Below are 17151 nucleotides of genomic sequence, written 5' to 3'. Positions count from 1 at the left end.
ATGCCTCGTGAGCCTTTTTTTTTTTGGTGGCAAAGTCCGCCTTCCTGTACAGGGGATCTCTGGTGTTGCCTGCCCCCTCTTCTGAAGTAGACCCAAGCTTTGGAGGGCTGCAAGGGGAGCATCCACCAGTGGGACCTGAAGAATGTCCACAGCATGTGGTTCTAGGGAATATAGTGGTAATGGGGAACTGCCTATTGGACATAGGCGTGTCCCAATCTGCCCTTATTAGGTCCTCAAAGTATTCAGGGAAAGGGATGGATTTAGATTGAGTTTTTAGTCTAGAGAAAAATTCCTTATTCCCCCTGAACTTGGATTTATTTTTGACGTCTGTGTCCTCACCTGCGTGTAAATCACGAGCTGCAAGGACTTTAGAGAGTGTACTCTGATAGTCCTCGCCTGCAAAGAGGTGGGACTGTTGCTCTTGGTACTGTGATTCCACCTCCCCTTCATCCTCTCCTGAGGAAAACTCTCCTTCTCCTTTGCTCTCCTCATCCGAGGGGTCTTGTGAAGGAGGATAGCTAGTTCTATTTCTGGGGCATGAGTTCTGAGGCGCAGCCTTCCTAGCCACCTTGGTGGGCCAGGCATGGCTAGTATTACCACTCTGCCCCTGAATAGCTTCCCCTGTTTGTACTGGGGCCATTGTGGCAATGGAGAGTAAGCCCTGGAACCCACAGGATTTCTCAAGGCCAGGTCGCATAGGTGCGCAAGCTCTTCCCTCAGAGCTAATCTCATTAAGCCAAGCACGCTGCGATTAGGCTGCCCACCTAAGGTCTGGGAAAGTTCTACATTACCAGTCGCTGCTGAATTCCCAGTCGAAACAGCCGGTTGGGTGGTTTGTGCTCCCTTGGAACCCCTAGGGGTCGAACGGGGCATAATAGTGTCTGTTTCTTTAGTGTCTTTTTCCCGCCCTTTTGCTCTGGCAGTTGTGGCCATTTTCTTTTTGTGCTCCCTCGGAACACCTGGGGGTCGAATGGGGCATAGCCTCTGACTCTCCTCCTCTGGGCTTTCGCGTCCGCGATTCTCAGAGGGTGATGAATTGCACCGCTGTGGGGAGAGGAGTCCGGCCACTAATTGCTCATCTACAGACATGAGCCCTTCTCCTTCGCGTTCGTCCCAGATTGCCATTTTCTCCAGATTAGAAGGGGGGCGGAACTGAGACAGAATGAAGACTGAAGGAGAACAGAATAGAACAGAATAGGGAACTGGATATGGGTAGTAGGTAGGGTTAGATAGGTAGATAAATAGTTGAAAGCAGTGGTTCCCAAAGTGGGCAGTACCACCCCCTGGGGGCGGTGGGATTACCTCAGGGGGCAGTAAGAGGCAAGGGGGCAGCAGGGGAATACTAGAGGTGGGCCCCTTCACCTGTGTTGTTAAATAGGGTAGGGGGGCGCTGGGGCTGAGTTTGTGGAACCAAGGGGGCGGTGGCCCAAAAAGTTTGGGAACCCCTGGTTTAAAGGAATAACCCTAATTTAGTAATGAAGAGCTAAGGCTCTATACTGCTTTCTCCCTCTGAGGCAGGAGGAAAAACTGAAAAAAAGAGGGCGGTCCACAGGAAGAGGAAGCTTAGAAGTTTAGAATCCTGCCTCCCTGAGCATGAGAAGGAAACCACCCACTGCTGAAGATGTCCTCCGACCTCAGAGTGAGCAGACTATAGCCTTTTTTCAGTGTTAAAAACGTGGATACCTCTTGAGGAGATGCAGAAAAACTGGCCTTGGGGCAAGCAATAACAGAGAGGGAAAAGGAACTTCCCAATGACAAGGAAAAAACAGTGTCATGTGGCATTCTGTTGCAACTGTCAACTAACATACACCTATTCTTAAGGATACACTAAACATTTAAACAAGATCTACTAACTACAGCCCTACAGGGCGGCACAAGGAAAATGAACCTCCCTCACCGCTAGTGTCTTCCACCCACGAAGTCCCACACAGCCCTCAAAACTCACCAAGCGGCCCAGCTAACCAAAACCACCAAAACTCACCAAGTGGCCCAGCTAACCTAACCTGTGGGTGCAGATCACATATCAGTTATGGATACACAAGTTAACATGCAAAACTCTACTGGCTACGCTGCTATGACATCAGATCATTTGGCACCATTCAAGCTGCAAAAGGTAGAAGCGCCAGCCACATATAAGTTTAAAACTAAGAACGTAAGAAGAGCCCTGCTGGGTCAGACCAGTGGTCCACCTAGTCCAGCATCCTGTTTCACAGTGGCCAACCAGTTCCTCTGGAGGTCCAACCACGGGGCTAGAGGCCGAGGCCTTCATAAGAACAGCCCTGCTGGATCAGACCAGTGGTCCGTCTAGTCCAGCATCCTGCCTCACACAGTGGCCAACCACTTCTTCTGGAGGTCCAACCAGAGGCCGAGGCCTTCGTAAGAAAGTCAGAACAGCCCTGCTGGATCAGACCAGTGAGGGTTCATCTGGTCCAGCATCCTGTCTCACAGTGGCCAACCAGTTCCTCTGGAGGTCCAACAACATGGAATACAGGCCAAGGTCTTCCCCTGATAAGAACATGTCCTGCTGGACCAAACCAGTGGTCCATCCACTCTAGCATCCTGTCTCACACACTGGCCAACCAGTTGCCCTGGAAAGCCAAAAAGCAGGGCATCGAGGCCTTCCCCTGATGTTGTCTCCTAGCCATGGGATTCAGAGATTTCCTGCCTCTGAACGTGGGTGTTGCCTTTAGTCACCCCTGGCTAGCAGCCGGGAATCTGTCTGACCCCCTTTTAAAAGCATCTACAATCACGTCCACCACCAAGTCCACTGACAGTTAATCCCACAATTTAAATAAGTACATCCTTTTGTCCACCCTGAATCTACTGCCCATCAACTTCACTGAGGGCCCCCAAGTTCCACGAATATGGTAGAGGGAGAAAAATCTCTATCCAGTTGCTCCACCTCATGAATGATATTTAAAACCTCTCTATCATGCCTTGCCTTACCTGTCCTTTTTCTACACTAAGAAGTCCCAGACTCTCCAGCCTTTCCTCATAGGAAAGGTGCTCCAACCCCTTAATGGTTTCATTTGCCTTTTGTACTTGCTCCAGCTCTGCAATAACCTTATTGAAATGCAGTGAGCAGAACTGTACACCCTATTCCTAGAGTAGCTGTGCACTCATTTATTTCAACACTGATACCTCATTTTCTCCCCAACTGGGACCCGAAGTGGCTTCCAACATTGTTCCCCGCTCCTCCATTAGCAGAAGAGAGGCTGGAGAGCAAACAGGCAGGACACCAGAATGAAGAGGTCAACTGAGAGGCACAGAGATGAAGCAGAGATAGAATGAAACGGATAAAGCCTCAAATACAGCCCTACTAAACACCATTATTGATTTTAACGAAGCAGCCATCTCCCAGGCTGCCTGTCTCCTGAGAGGTAAAGTACTCCGTACTTTAAAATGTGCCATGAAAAATTAATCATCCTGTTTTTAGCCCACTGTTCTGCCCTCCACCAGTACACACAGCCACAGGATACAAGCGTACTCCATTGCCACCAGCACTGAACCCTTTAACTTACTCCTTTCCTGACCAGCCCCTACGCAATTTATTTTATTGAGAGAATTCATATGATGCCTCGCCAGGGAACTGAACCTTGCCCCTACATACCCTTTCTCTGTGTGACGTCTACAGGGCCGGAACATTCTGGGTAAGAAAGAGACTCATCTGAGGCGACGGAGAACTGTGGCTTTTCCTTCCAATGAGACTGGGTGTCGCCCTGCTGGAGGGATGCTGCCAACTTGGGCTGCCGCTGGACCTCTTTAGATTTCTCTTCCTTGCCTGACATTTTTTCTGGAGAGGCAGATGGGAAGAGATTACAACTTGCTATTTGTGGGAGAAGGGTCAAAACCAGACATTTCAAAAAAATATTACAGAAAATAAACCAATACATTTATTGATTTTTGGAACTTCATGGCTGCGAGTTGTGCGATTCTCCCTCAAAAAAACATTACACTTTCCTCTAAGGCCAGGCATTTGACGAGTCAAAAAAATAGTTTGGGTCAACTGACCAAATATTGGACAAGTACTTTAGTCATCAACAGGTTTGAAACTTATAATTAAAAGTTTGTTGGAAGTGCTATTTGCTAGTTGTTCATGATAGTGTTTGGAGATGCTGACAGTTATCAAGTGGTCAGTCAGAGAAGCTTTGCTATATCTGCTACTCTTCCCCACCCGTAAAAAACAACTGCGGCAGGGCTTCACAGGCAAGCAGCCCTCATTCTCACCTTGGCTAACAAACAATACCAGAATTAAATTTAAAAAGAAAGAATCCACCCCCTATACTTTATTATTGAGGTTGCCAAGTTCCCTTCAAATAGTGACTGAGAGCTCAGTGAGCATTCTTCTTAAAGTTCCATGCATTGTTCCTATTATTTTAGGGTGTGTTAAACCTGAGAGTTCCTTTAGGCTTGTAGAGCCCCTAGCTTCATTTTTGAGGATGTATTGGGGATTGAGGATCATATCCTGTATGGCAAGGATCCCCAACTTTTTTGATAGTGTGGGCACCTTTGAATTTCTGACACTGTGTGGTGGGCGCAGCCACAAAATGGCTGCCACAGGAGGTGGAGCCAGACACAAAATGGCTGCCATGGCTTACATTCAGCCACACAACGAAGGTCCCTATGGTGTGGTGGCAGCTGCCGCCAAAGCAATGTTTTTAAAAATCCACACAGCCAACAAAATCTCCAAAGTCCAGCCTTGCTGTGAAAAGCAACATCTGGCCCCATTCACTTTCATAAAACACTTGGCAGGTGCCAGGAAAGGTGTAGGTGGGTGCCATGGTACCCATGGGACCACAATAGGGACCCTCTGCTGTATGGCGTGGTTTGGAATCCCAATTACATTGTTTATTGGATGTCTAACATCCTATTGATCACATTGACTTACGGTACACTGTGTAATACGCCTTGAGTCTCAATGATAAAATAAGATGATAAACGACATAAATAACGATGGGTCACCGTGTTAGTCTGTCACTAGAAGTAGAAAAGAGCAGGAGTCCAGTAGCCCCTTAAAGACTAGCAAAATTTCTGGCAGGTTAGGAGCTTTGTGACATTCTAGCAGTATCTAAATAAGTGAGCTGTGAATCATGAAAGCTCCTACCCTGTCAGAAATGTTGTTAGTCTTTAAGGTGCTACTGGACTCTTGCTCTTTGCTACTATAAATAAATAAGGCACCCATAGACAATACAATGCCGCCACTACTGATCCAGTACAGTACAATGTGACCCAAGCGCAAACACAATAATCTCTTTGGTTAAAATAAAATTTAAAAACAAGCCAAAACTTAATTTTCTAAACATTTCTATTGTTTTCTGTTAGCCTAACACAAATTTAAAAAATTAAAAATCTAAGTAGAACCTCAAGAAAACTACATTGGTAAAGCTTGGAATACTATTTGAAATAACTAGGATCAACTCTCTCTTTTTTGTTTCCTGCTTTTTCTGTATTTGTGAAATTGGTTGTTAACCACTTTTTAAAATTCTTTTCCAAGTTTTTGCAAAGCTGCTCCAAGGACATTTGTTATCTCCTCTCCTCAAAAAGTCCCTTTCCCAAGCTTCACAATTCCTCCTTTAAAAATTTATCCTCCCCCCCCAAACCCCTAAAAATGCCCCAAAGGTAATAACCCCCAACACAGGAAACCCAGAAAGCTTCCCCCAGGGGTAGCCTAGTGGTTAAAGGGATTTTTTTCTTTACCACCCATCGGGTGTAAATGGACACATACACACAATGTGGGCCCAATCTGACTTCTCCTCACAGATACACCCCAAAGTCCCTCAAATTCCCCACAGAATTTCACCCCCAAGCCCCTACAGCAGTGGTTCCCAACCTTTTTTTGACCAGGGACCACTAGAACTTTTTTGTTCGGTGCAGGGACCCCACGGTTCAAAATAAAAATTCCGAGAATTTGAAAATAAACTTTAATCATAACTGTTAGTTAAACATTAAACTTAGAATAATATTTGAATATATATATTTTATAATAGAGAACTTTTAATTGAAAATATTAATTTATTATGGGTTTATAACTTTGTTTTTGCGGACCTTAATTTAGTTCTCGCAGGCCCCTGGTTGGGAACCAGTGCCCTACAGAATCCCCTCTTTCACCCAAGCCCCCTCAGCCCGGCCCATTAAACCTTCCCCATATTTTTACTCCTCCCTAAAGGAGACCTACCCAACTATCTTCAATCATCCCAAACGCCACTTAACCTCCCCCAAAAGGGCACCCCCCAGCAGAACTCCCCCTTCCCCAAGATCCCCCCAACCTCACAGCAAACCCCCTCGACATTTTACACCCCAAAAAAAAATTGGCCCCTTTGCCAACCTCAATATCCCTCCCTAAATAAAAAAAAACATCCCACAAAACACCCTATTAAATCCCCCCTCCCCACTTTTAGGAAACCCCCCCTCACAAAAGATCCCCAGAGACTTCCACGACCCCTTCCCGCAAATAAGAGCCTCCCCTCCCCCAGCTTCCAGTGAGGCTTAGTTGGGGAAGGGTCTTTAGGGTGCCTAAGGCTAGTGGGGGAGGGGGGGGCAAAATATAGCCAGGGTTTCTGCGTGGAGGGGGGATAAAGGGGGGGATAAAGGGGGGGCAGGCCTATCTGAGAAACCCGCCCCCACCCCAGTTTCCAACTGCCGCCTCCGCCATCCTCCCACGAGGTTAGGGAGAGGAGCGCTCCGGCCCCACCTGCGCCGGATCGCCTTAAACCCCCTGCCAGCCAATAGGGTGAAGGGGATGGGGATGGCGACCAATCAGAGAAGGAGTGGAAACACGGGCTTTTCTCCCCCCGCCCCTACCCAGCCCGTGGTTGAAGCCGTGTCCTCTGCCCTCTGCGCATGCGCCCCTCCCCACTGAGACTGCAAGATAGATTTCCCCTGAATATGGAAGATCCACTGAAGCACTCTGATTTAATAGTGTGTCATAACCTCTTTTTCCTTTCTGTAGGATGTACTGGAATGTATTAAGACAGCAGGGGGAGAAGTCTGCCTGGATACAAGCTAGCTAGCTCTGTGTGTATGCTACCAGGTCAGTGGTTCCCAACCTTTTTTTGACCAGGGACCACTAGGACTTTTTTGTTCGGTGCAGGGACCCCAAGGTGCAAAATAAAAATTCTGAGAATTTGAAAATAAACTGTGCAGGGACCCCAAGGTTCAAAATAAAAATTCTGAGAATTTGAAAATAAACTTTAATCATAACTGTTAGTTAAACATTAAACTTAGAATAATATTTGAATATATATTTTTATAATAGAGAACTTTTAATTGAAAATATTGATTTATTATGGGTTTATAACTTTGTTTCGCGGACCTTAACTTAGTTCTCGCGGACCCCTGGGGGTCCACGGACCCCTGGTTGGGAACCAGTGTACTCGGTGAAATGTCAGGGAAAGTCATGGTGAACGCTGTAGGCGATCGAAAACTGGAATAAACTGCCAGAGCTTTGGAGGCTCCAGACAATGTTAAACAACACGGACCCCGGTTTGCCGCTACACCACCAATTCCAATTGCAACCCCCTCCCCAGCGGAGTAAGTCCCTTGTGGGTCCCAGACCCAGAAAGAGATTGACATGGGCATGTTTAAGGAAGGAGATGCAAATCAATAATTTCGGGTTGGCTCACTGGCCCGGTAGCAAAACCAGAAAGGGGGGGAGGGGTTAAGAAATTGGCTTTTTTCTCCTCCTCCTTTATCCCTTTTACGTATTCCTTAATTTTGTAAACGTATGTGTTTTTAATTGAATTGTTTTATAATTTTAACTGTATCTAATTTCTCAAATGTTCTACTTTTTTAAAAAATATTCACTGCCTTTTGGACCCTGATCGGGTGGAAGGGCAACATAAAAATGTTTTTAAATAAAATAAATAAGGGTTATTGCGAATTCATAGTCTAAGGTTTGATGCACTAGTTTGTGCAGTCCAAATGTGCATTTGCTCAGAAGTAATTCCTAACAAGTTCTGTGTGGAATACATAGTAGTTAGCCTGATCTCGTCAGATCTCAGAAGCTAAGCAGGGTCAGCCCTGGTTAGTATTTGGATGGGAGACCACCAAGGAATACCAGGGTTGCTGTGCAGAGGAAGGCACTGGCAAACCACCTCTGTTAGTCTCTTGCCATTAAAACCCCACATAAGGGGTCGCCATAAATCGGCTGCGACTTGAAGGCAATTTACACACACACAGGGTTGCCAATCCTCCAGGTACTAGCTGGGGATCTCCCACTATTACAACTGATCTTTAGCCAACAGAGATCAGTTCCCCTGGAGTAAATGGCCGCTTTGGCAATTGGACTCTATGGCGTTGAAGTCCCTCCCCAAACCCCGCCCTCCTCAGGCTCTGCCCCAAAAACCTCCCACCGGTGGCAAAGAGGGACCTGGCAACCCTAATAGTACAGTATATCTCTGGGTTTCGAATGTAGCTGTCCACCATTTTATCTATACAACAACCCTGCAAGGAAGATTAGGTGGAGAAAGACTCAAGGACGGTTCTATGGCGGGGAAGGAATTTGAACCTGGGTCTCCCCAGTCTGCCACTGGGAAAGGACCACCTTATTCTGACTAAGAGCGGGGCCAACGCAGGGAATACAATTGAAACGAAGACATCCCCCAGATCATTTGGAAGCAGTTTTATTTCAGTTCCTGGTAGCCTGCTTGCCCTCCCAAACAGGACTCGCATCAGGGACAAGGATGCCGTGGGTTGGCATGGTTTGCAGGGAAGTAGAAAATCAGCCTCTGGGCCCCGCAGGGCTTGTACGGGGAGTAGTCAGAAGGTTCCCAGACACAACCTGTGGAGAAGTTGCTGTAAATTGACACCTTTATTTGGACCAGGATTTGGCGTCCCTGCAGCAAAGAGAAGACGACGTCAGGACAGAACTGCAAGACAGGAGCCTGGAGGGTGTAGGGTTGCCAACCTCCAGCTGGGGCTTGGAGATCTCCCAGAATTACAACTGATCCCCAAACGACATAGATCTGTTCCCCTAGAGTAGTGGTTCCCAACCTTTTTTTGACCAGGGACCACTAGGACTTTTTTGTTTGGTGCAGGGACCCCAAGGTTCAAAATAAAAATTCAGAGAATTTGAAAATAAACTTTAATCATAACTGTTAGTTAAACATTAAACTTAGAATAATATTTGAATATATATATTTTATAATAGAGAACTTTTAATTGAAAATGTTAATTTATTATGGGTTTATAACTTTGTTTCGCGGACCTTAATTTAGTTCTCGCGGATCCCTGGGGGTCCATGGACCCCTGGTTGGGAACCAGTGCCCTAGAGAAAATGGCTGCTTTGGAGGATGGACTGTATGGCGTTATACCTTACTGAGGTCCCTCTGCTCCCCAACCTCACCTTTCCCATGATCCTCCCCCAAATCTCCAGGAATTTCCCAACTTGGAGGTGGCAACCCTATCTAGGACCCACCTGGGTGTCTGTAACGCACTGCAGTTTGTATCGGTCTCCCAAGATGGGCTGCAAAACTGATCTGAAGGTGTTGAGCTGAGCAGACAGAAAAAAAGAGTTCAGCGTTTGGAGATTCATCTCCTGTGCAGCGGAGAAAAAGGATCCCCCCCCCTCTCTCTTTCACACACACACACACCCAGGTCTAGCACTACTGTTGCCCAAGATGTCTGGAAAACTGGCTAGAAGGGGTGCCAGGCCTTGCCCTTTCTCCTAATGTTTATAGATTGGTTGATTTAAAACATTTATTTGCCGCCTTTCTACCTTGAGGAACTCAAGGAGGCGTACAATGTAAATAAAACAATTATTTAAAAAAAACACCTAAAAGACCATACTTTAAAATCTCAATTAGGATTTTGCCAATAAATAAAAACTAAACTAGTCAAATGCAGTCCTAAACAAAACCATCTTCAGCTGCCTCCTGAAGATTGAGGGAAGAAAACACCTATGCTATAATGTTAGTTAATACAAATAAATAGCACAAGGCTCAAAATATATGCAAATACAATTTATATAAACGGATATTACAAATTACAATAACTACTACTATAGTGTAAAACTACCACCACGTGACTATGAAGACAACACAATATATACTAGCAAAGGATTCTATTCTGTTAGTTAATACAAATAAACAGCACAAGGCTCAAAATATATGCAAATACAATTTATATAAACGGATATTACAAATTACAATAACTACTACTATAGTGTAAAACTACCACCACGTGACTATGAAGACGACACAATATATACTAACAAAGGATTCTATTCTGTTAGTTAATACAAATAAATAGCACAAGGCTCAAAATATATGCAAATACAATTTATATAAACGGATATTACAAATTACAATAACTACTACTATAGTGTAAAACTACCACCACGTGACTATGCAGACGACACAATGCAGAATGGAATCCTTTGTTAATATATATTGTGTCGTCTGCATAGTCACGTGGTGGTAGTTTTACACTAAAGTAGTAGTTATTGTAATTTGTAATATCTGTTTATATAAATTGTATTTGCATATACTTTGAGCCTTGTGCTAGTTATTTGCCTCCTGAAGATTGGCAGCTAGGAAGCCAGGCCCTGCTCCCTGGGGAGGTTGTTCCATAATCTCGGGGCTGCCACTGAAAAGGCCCCCTCTCTCGTGGATCCCCCAGATGAGCTTCTTTGACAGGTGGGACAGTCAGGAGGGCCTCTCCCTGTGATCTTAATTCCTGGAACGCACACACAGTGGAGGGCTGGTTGTAAAGAATGGCTGGGGGGGGGAGTCCCCTCCCTAAATCCCCCTCCCAAGACCCCCCCGCCCCCCAATCTCCAGGTATTTCCCAACCCCGAGCTGGCAACCATACATGAGAACCGGCCCACCAATTACTAGGGAAACAAATTGGGAATGGGTGGGGGAGATCTTATTTATTGTTAGTGGCTTTGAGCAACAAGGAAAAGAAGTACAGCTGACTCGGAGCGACCCCATAGGATTTTCAAGGCAAGAGATGTTTGGGGGTGTGGTTTGCCATTGCCTCCCTCCCCGTGGGCTGAGAGAGTTCTGAGAGAACTGTGAGTAGCCCAAGGCCACCTAGAAGGCTTCCCGTGGAGGAGTGGGGAATCGAACCCGGTTCTCCAGACTAGAGTCCGCTGCTCTTAAGCACTACACCACGCTGGCTTTCCTGTAGAAATATAGTAAATAAATACTTGGGGGAAAGGGTACCTGGTAACTGCGGTTGCAGGATGGGACAATGGCAGCTCTTTGAAATACCCTGAATACAAAGGAAATAAGGTTACCGGAGTGGGCTTAATTTAAGACCAGATTCAGCCCTGGAACTAAGTCCCTGTGTCTGGGTTTGTATCAGGAATGTGTGAAAAGAAAAAGAACATCATTTTTGAATCCCAGATCAAGGGATTCGTTGTTTAGAAGCTTACCACTATATAGAACAGGGGTCCCCAACATTGTGCCCATAGGTACCATGGCACCCGCTGACACATTTCCTGGCACCCACCAAGTGTTTTTTGCAAAGTGGGTGGGGATATTGGCCACTGAAGATTCGATTGTTAAGTGTGGATTTTTTTTAAAAAAAGGTTGCTTTGGTGGCGGCAGCTGCCACAACACAAGGATTTTCATGGTATAACTCAGTGGTTCCCAAAGTGGGCAGCAGAACCACCCCCTGGGGGCTGGTAGGATTACTTAGGGGGGCACTAATAGGCAAAGGGGCACCAGGGGGGGCGCTAGAGGTGGGCTCCTTCAACTGTGTTGTTCACTAATTTACAATAGATCAAGCTTCCTGCCCATACTTTAGCACCCTCCCAAATTCAAAGAGTTTCCCCTTCTCACCCTTTGTGCATTGTAATCCAGACTCTGTTCCTAGGGTTGCCAACCTCCAGGTGGTGGCTGGAGATCCCCTCTATTACAACTGATCTCCAGGTAATAGAGATCAGTTCCCCTGACGAAAGTGGCCGCGTTGGCCATTGGACTCTATGGTATTGAAGTCCCTCCCCTCTCCAAACCCTGCCCTCCTCAGGCTCCACCCCCAAAATCTCCAGGTAAATCCTAACCCGGAGCTGGCAACCCTATCTGTTCCCCCACTTTTTGGGCTGACCATCCTAGTTCTGGCAGGGCTTGCTACCACCTCCGTTGCAATTGCTGCTGTGTCCGCCATGTTCACGACCCACCTGTCGATATTATATTTGGAGTGCAGGGAGAGGCTGGCTCGGAAGTATTTTGGGGGGGAGTTCAGATTTTCAGCACAGCCGCCGCACGTCCCGTGTTTCTTCCATTCTTTGTCCCTTGGGGAGGAAAGAGCAAACATCATCCTTGACAGTCATACAACGGTTCACAGTGATCCCCAAATTGTGGGCCAGGGCACATTGCTATCTTCAGGAAAGGCCAAAGTATTATCAACACCATGTGGACCACAGATCCCTCCCCACCCCCTGCCCATAGAACAGTGACATCATGCCAAATAAGGAAGCCCCAGGATTCCCAGGACTAGAGAAACTATGAGGAGCGGTTAAAGCACTTAGAGCTGTTTTGCTTGGAAAGAAGGCAGTTAAGAGGAGATATGATAGGTCTATAAAATTATGAATGGTATGGAGAGAGTGGACAGGGAGAAGCTCTTCTCCCTCTTTCTCATAATACTAAAACACAGGGTCATCTGCTGAAGCTGGAGGGTGAGAGCTTCAAAACAGATAAAAGGAAGTATTTCTTCACACAACACATAGTTAAATTGTGGAACTCCCTGCCTCAGGATGTGGGGATGGCTGCCAACTTGGAAGGCTTTAAGAAGGGAGTGGACATGTCCGTGGAGGAGAGGGCTATCCATGGCTACTAGTCAAAATGGATACTAGTCATGATGCATACCTATTATCTCCAGGATCAGAGAAGCATGCCTGTTATATTAGGTGCTGTGGAACACAGGCGGGACAGTGCTGCTGCAGTTGTTTGGGGGCTTCCTAGAGGCACCTGGTTGGCCACAGTGTGAACAGTCTGCTGGACTTGATGGACCTTTGTCTGATCCAGCATAGCCTTTCTTATGTTCCCTGTTGCCACATGTACCACAAGGGACAAAGGAGAATCCCAGAAGCGTCTCTGGTGCCCAGAAGGTGCCTTCGCATTCCTGAGCCCTGACTTAGCACCGGGGAAGCACAGGGGTCAGAATTAATTGGGGCCTTTTATGCAGGGACGTTTCCCTGCGGTCACCCCCACTGACTGCTTGGGGGCTTCCTTTTGATGATGCATGCCTTTTCTGCCCCTCAGAGGCTGCCTTGCTCTCCTCGCGCGTTTTGCCCATGTTTTCCAGATGCTGCTGTAGCCAGAATCTGCAAAATGCGGGCAAAATGCACAGGGAGTGTGAGGCAACCTCTGACAGGTGGGAAAGGCATGCATGATCAAAAGGAAGCCCCCAAGCAGTCGGCGGGGGTGACCGCGGGGAAACGTCCCTGCATAAAAGGCCTGGGCTATCCTGCAAGGAAATGCCTAACCGTAGTTTTGGGAGCTGAACTGGGGCTCAGCTACACATGATCCCCCCCCCCCCGGGTGTTTATTTTAAACAACTTTTTTCTCCCTTTTGCAAATGTAGTTTTTTGGACTTTTTGTTAGGGAGAACAGGGGGACGCTTTAATCCATTCCTCTCCTCTTGCTTGCTTTCTGGAAAATAGGAATGTCAGTCTCCAGATGAGACATGAGGATCCCTTGGAATTACAGCTCATCTCCAGACTACAGAGATCTGTTCCCCTGAAGAAACTGGATGCTTTGGAGAGTGGACTGTATGGCATTGTACCCCACTGAGGTCCCTGTCCTCCCCAGCCTTCATTCCCAAATCTCCAGGTGTTTTCCAACCTGGATCTGGCAACCCTACCCCCCATCCCCTGCCATTGGCCAGGGGGGACCTGGCAACCCTATTGGAAAAAGCTGGCCCTGAGCTGCTTTTACCCTATTGGAAGGAATATTCAGGTACCCTACGTTTTCCCCAGGAGAAGTAAAAGCGGTTCAGGAGTAGCTTTTTCTAGACCTGGATATCATCCCAAGGAAACTGTGCTGGACGAGACAGAAACAGCAGCAGAGGAAAGAGTGAAGGTTCTCACTCTCCAAAGGCTAGTGTTCCGAAGCTGTTCCGGAGGCTGCATTTGCAAAATTAAAACCAAACATAAAATGCAGAGGGAGGAAGAAGCTTAAAAGACCTGGGGAAATGTGCATGAGTCTTGTTGGTTGAGACTCCTGATTTAATCAATGGGGAAAATTCCATGCTCCAGGCAAAAGTTTTGGAAAATCCTAGCTTGCAAGAACTGGCAGGATGTTAATAGAGCCCCATTCCCAAACAACACCCTCTTTTCCTTCCCCTCGCCCTCTGTTTCCACTGCTGGGGAGTACCAGAACTGGAAGTTGCTCAGATTGGTGAAGGTAGGCCAGTTCTGGGTGAGCTCAGGCATCAAGTCCTGTAGGAAAAATAAACAAGACAACCTCGCTGTCAGTCACCTGGTGAATGACAGAAGGACTTACACTTGGCCCTGGCAAATGCATTCTCCGCCCCATTGGCTCTATGGCCCCAACAGCCTTTCTGTCCAGTGCCTGGCACAACACGCTCAGTAATTCAGCAGGCGGCTGGAAGAATGGCCGAGAGAAAATAGGGCAGGATATGAAGCTGGACTCATGCCTGAAACCTGAACTCGTTTCCAGTGTCAGGGCTTCAACCACGTGGAAAGGTAAACCATGTGCTTCACACCTTGTAGCCATGCCCACACATCTGGGCAAGGGTGTCCAAAGGGTCTCCACTAGGGCTGCCAACCTCCAGGTACTAGCTGGAGATCTCCTGCTATTACAACTTATCTCCAGCTGTCCGAGATCAGTTCCCCTGGAGAAAATGGCTGCTTGGGCAATTGGACTCTATGGCATTGAAGTCCCTCCCCTCCCCAAACCCCACCCTCCTCAGGCTCCACCCCCAAAATCTCCAGGTATTTCCCAACCCGGAGCTGGCAACCCTACCCCACACACCCCAGTCTGGATCAGGACTGGACTGCAATGTGTAGGGTTGCCAACCTCCAGGTACTATCTGGAGATCTCCTGCTATTATGACTGATCTCCAGCTGATAGAGATCAGTTCGCCTGGAGAAAATGGCCACTTTGGCAATTAGAATCGAAGGCATTGAAGTCCCTCCACTCCCAAACCCCACCCTCCTCAGGCTCTGCCCCCCAAAATCTCTGGATATTTCCCAACCCGGAGCTGGCAGCCCCAGTCCCCACAGTGGTCCCATTTGCTATTGTTCAGTAGGACAGGCAGAGCTTTTAAAATGGTCAGTGGGTGTGAACCAGGAATCCCCAACCCTTTTGAGCCTGCCCTGCGGGCACCTTTGCAATTCTGACACACAGCGTGGCGGTGGGCACTGCCACAAAATGGCTGCGGCATCTGACCTTCCATCACCCAGTGAAGATCCTTGTGCTGTGGTGGCAGCTGCTGCCAAAGCAACCTTAAAAAAAATCTGAACAACCTATCAAATCTCCAGCATCCCATACGAAGACTTGCTGGGCAAAAGCCCCACATGGCTCTACCCACTTTCTAAAAACACTTGGCGGGCATCAGGAAAGGTGTCGGAGGATGTCATGGCTCCTGTGGGCACTATGTTAGGGATCCCTGGTGTAAGCCAACACAGCCAGTCAGCACTACCGTCCGAGCCTGACGGGCACACCACAAAAAATGGGGGCCACACCAAAGGTAGACGGGGAACCCTCCCGGGGCCTCTGTGTGTGTGCAAAACAGTTCTACTCACCAGCAGGTCAGAAGGGAAGAGACGCCAATAGGGGCAACACTGGACGATGTTGCCGGGCCTATGGAGGTCAGGGGCAGAGAAGGGGGCAAAGGATGGCATAAAACGGATTCACAGGACTACATTTCCCTGGGCTCCCTTGGCTAGGGGCCACGGCAACAGTGAAACAGGACTGATACTGGTCAAGGGTGAAAGGAAGCAGGTACAGGGTACCTGTAAAAAGGAAGAGCTACCTGATGGGAATAATACCCTTGTCAGAGGAAATGGATCGTTGATTATTAATGGAATTAGCGGTAGAAGCTAAAATCCATTGCATTTTAGATTTTACCATGTGAAGATGTAAAGCCATAGAACTCCCAGTTTCTGGGATGTGATAGGAAACTTAGAATGTAGTAAGGAATTTTTTATTTTAAATCCAAGTTATCCTTCCCTGATGTTAGTAAGTAAAAGTGATTTTTTGCTAAGAGAAGAGACTGCGAGTCTTTATTGTGTGCGTGCAACATTAATTAGCTTCTACCGCTAATTCCATTAATAATCAACGATCCATTTCCTCTGACAAGGGTATTATTCCCTTCACTACCTCCCATCTTCTGCTTCCAACTCCCCAGTAAGAAATGTAAATGACTTTCAGCTCTGACACTGGTTCTGATTTTTACCCCAGGCACGCTTTGCGGTTAAATAATTAGGGTTGCCAACCTCCAAGTGGAGCCTGGAGATCTGGAATTACAACTGCTCTCCAGATTACAAAGATCAACCACCACCACCACCACCCCCGGAGGAAATGGCAATTTTGGAGAATGGGCTCTACAGAACCAGATCCCTGCTGAGCCCCCTCCCCCAAACTCCACCCTCTGCAAGTTCCATCCCCATCCAGGAATTTCCCAAACGGCAACTGGGATTTCCTTACCACAGTCCATGGATGGTCCAACTGACTGCATTCTTTGGGAGGACACAATCCAGCTTCCGTCCTAGAGCCTTCAAGGAGAATGTGGGATCTGGAGTGAGCTTCCAGACGTGGTTTTGATTATAACCACACAACTTCTAAACCCATCTTTGCTCCCCTGTAGCCTGACTCTCCCCAAATCGGTCCCCTCATTCCTCTACCAATCCCCTTTGGTGGCTGTCCTCCATCCAGCCCAGTTTGGGTAGGGCATGACTAGATTACCAACTTAAACAGGCTTGAAAGTGGCATAGGTCCAGGGTTGCGCTTTCATGAGTCTTGGCTCACTTCTTCAGATATGTGAAGGGAAAACTCTAACATGCCATTGCAAAAAAAAAACCTGTACAATCCCCAGGGTATCTTGGGTGATGCCAAGAGAACAAAATAATGTTAGAACCGATTAAAGCTTGTAGTATCCACATAGGAGAACTACAAACCCTCTTATCAGGGACCATGTGGTTTGTATACTTCATGCCACCCCAAATGTTCTGTTCCACTG

At 47.2% G+C, this 17151-nt stretch overlaps 1 protein-coding gene across 1 annotated transcript in view; it reads right to left on the bottom strand.

The window, feature by feature from the left end:
- Nucleotides 1–14380, bottom strand: part of ADAD2 (adenosine deaminase domain containing 2) — a 35790-nt gene extending 21410 nt beyond the window's left edge. Inside the window, exons 1-4 of the mRNA XM_056845740.1 lie at nt 14322–14380; nt 12125–12238; nt 11150–11214; nt 3611–3793 (exon numbers count right to left, since the gene is read on the bottom strand). Of these exons, the coding sequence (XP_056701718.1) occupies nt 3611–3793; nt 11150–11214; nt 12125–12238; nt 14322–14380 (421 nt within the window). The remainder of the gene's footprint in view (nt 1–3610; nt 3794–11149; nt 11215–12124; nt 12239–14321) is intronic.
- Nucleotides 14381–17151: the final 2771 nt, after the last annotated feature.

Source organism: Euleptes europaea, chromosome 3 (assembly GCF_029931775.1).
Source record: "Euleptes europaea isolate rEulEur1 chromosome 3, rEulEur1.hap1, whole genome shotgun sequence".
In the NCBI taxonomy this organism is placed as follows: Eukaryota; Metazoa; Chordata; class Lepidosauria; order Squamata; family Sphaerodactylidae; genus Euleptes; species Euleptes europaea.
Note: the sequence above shows the minus strand (reverse complement) of the source record. Positions and strands in the feature narration are given on the sequence as shown.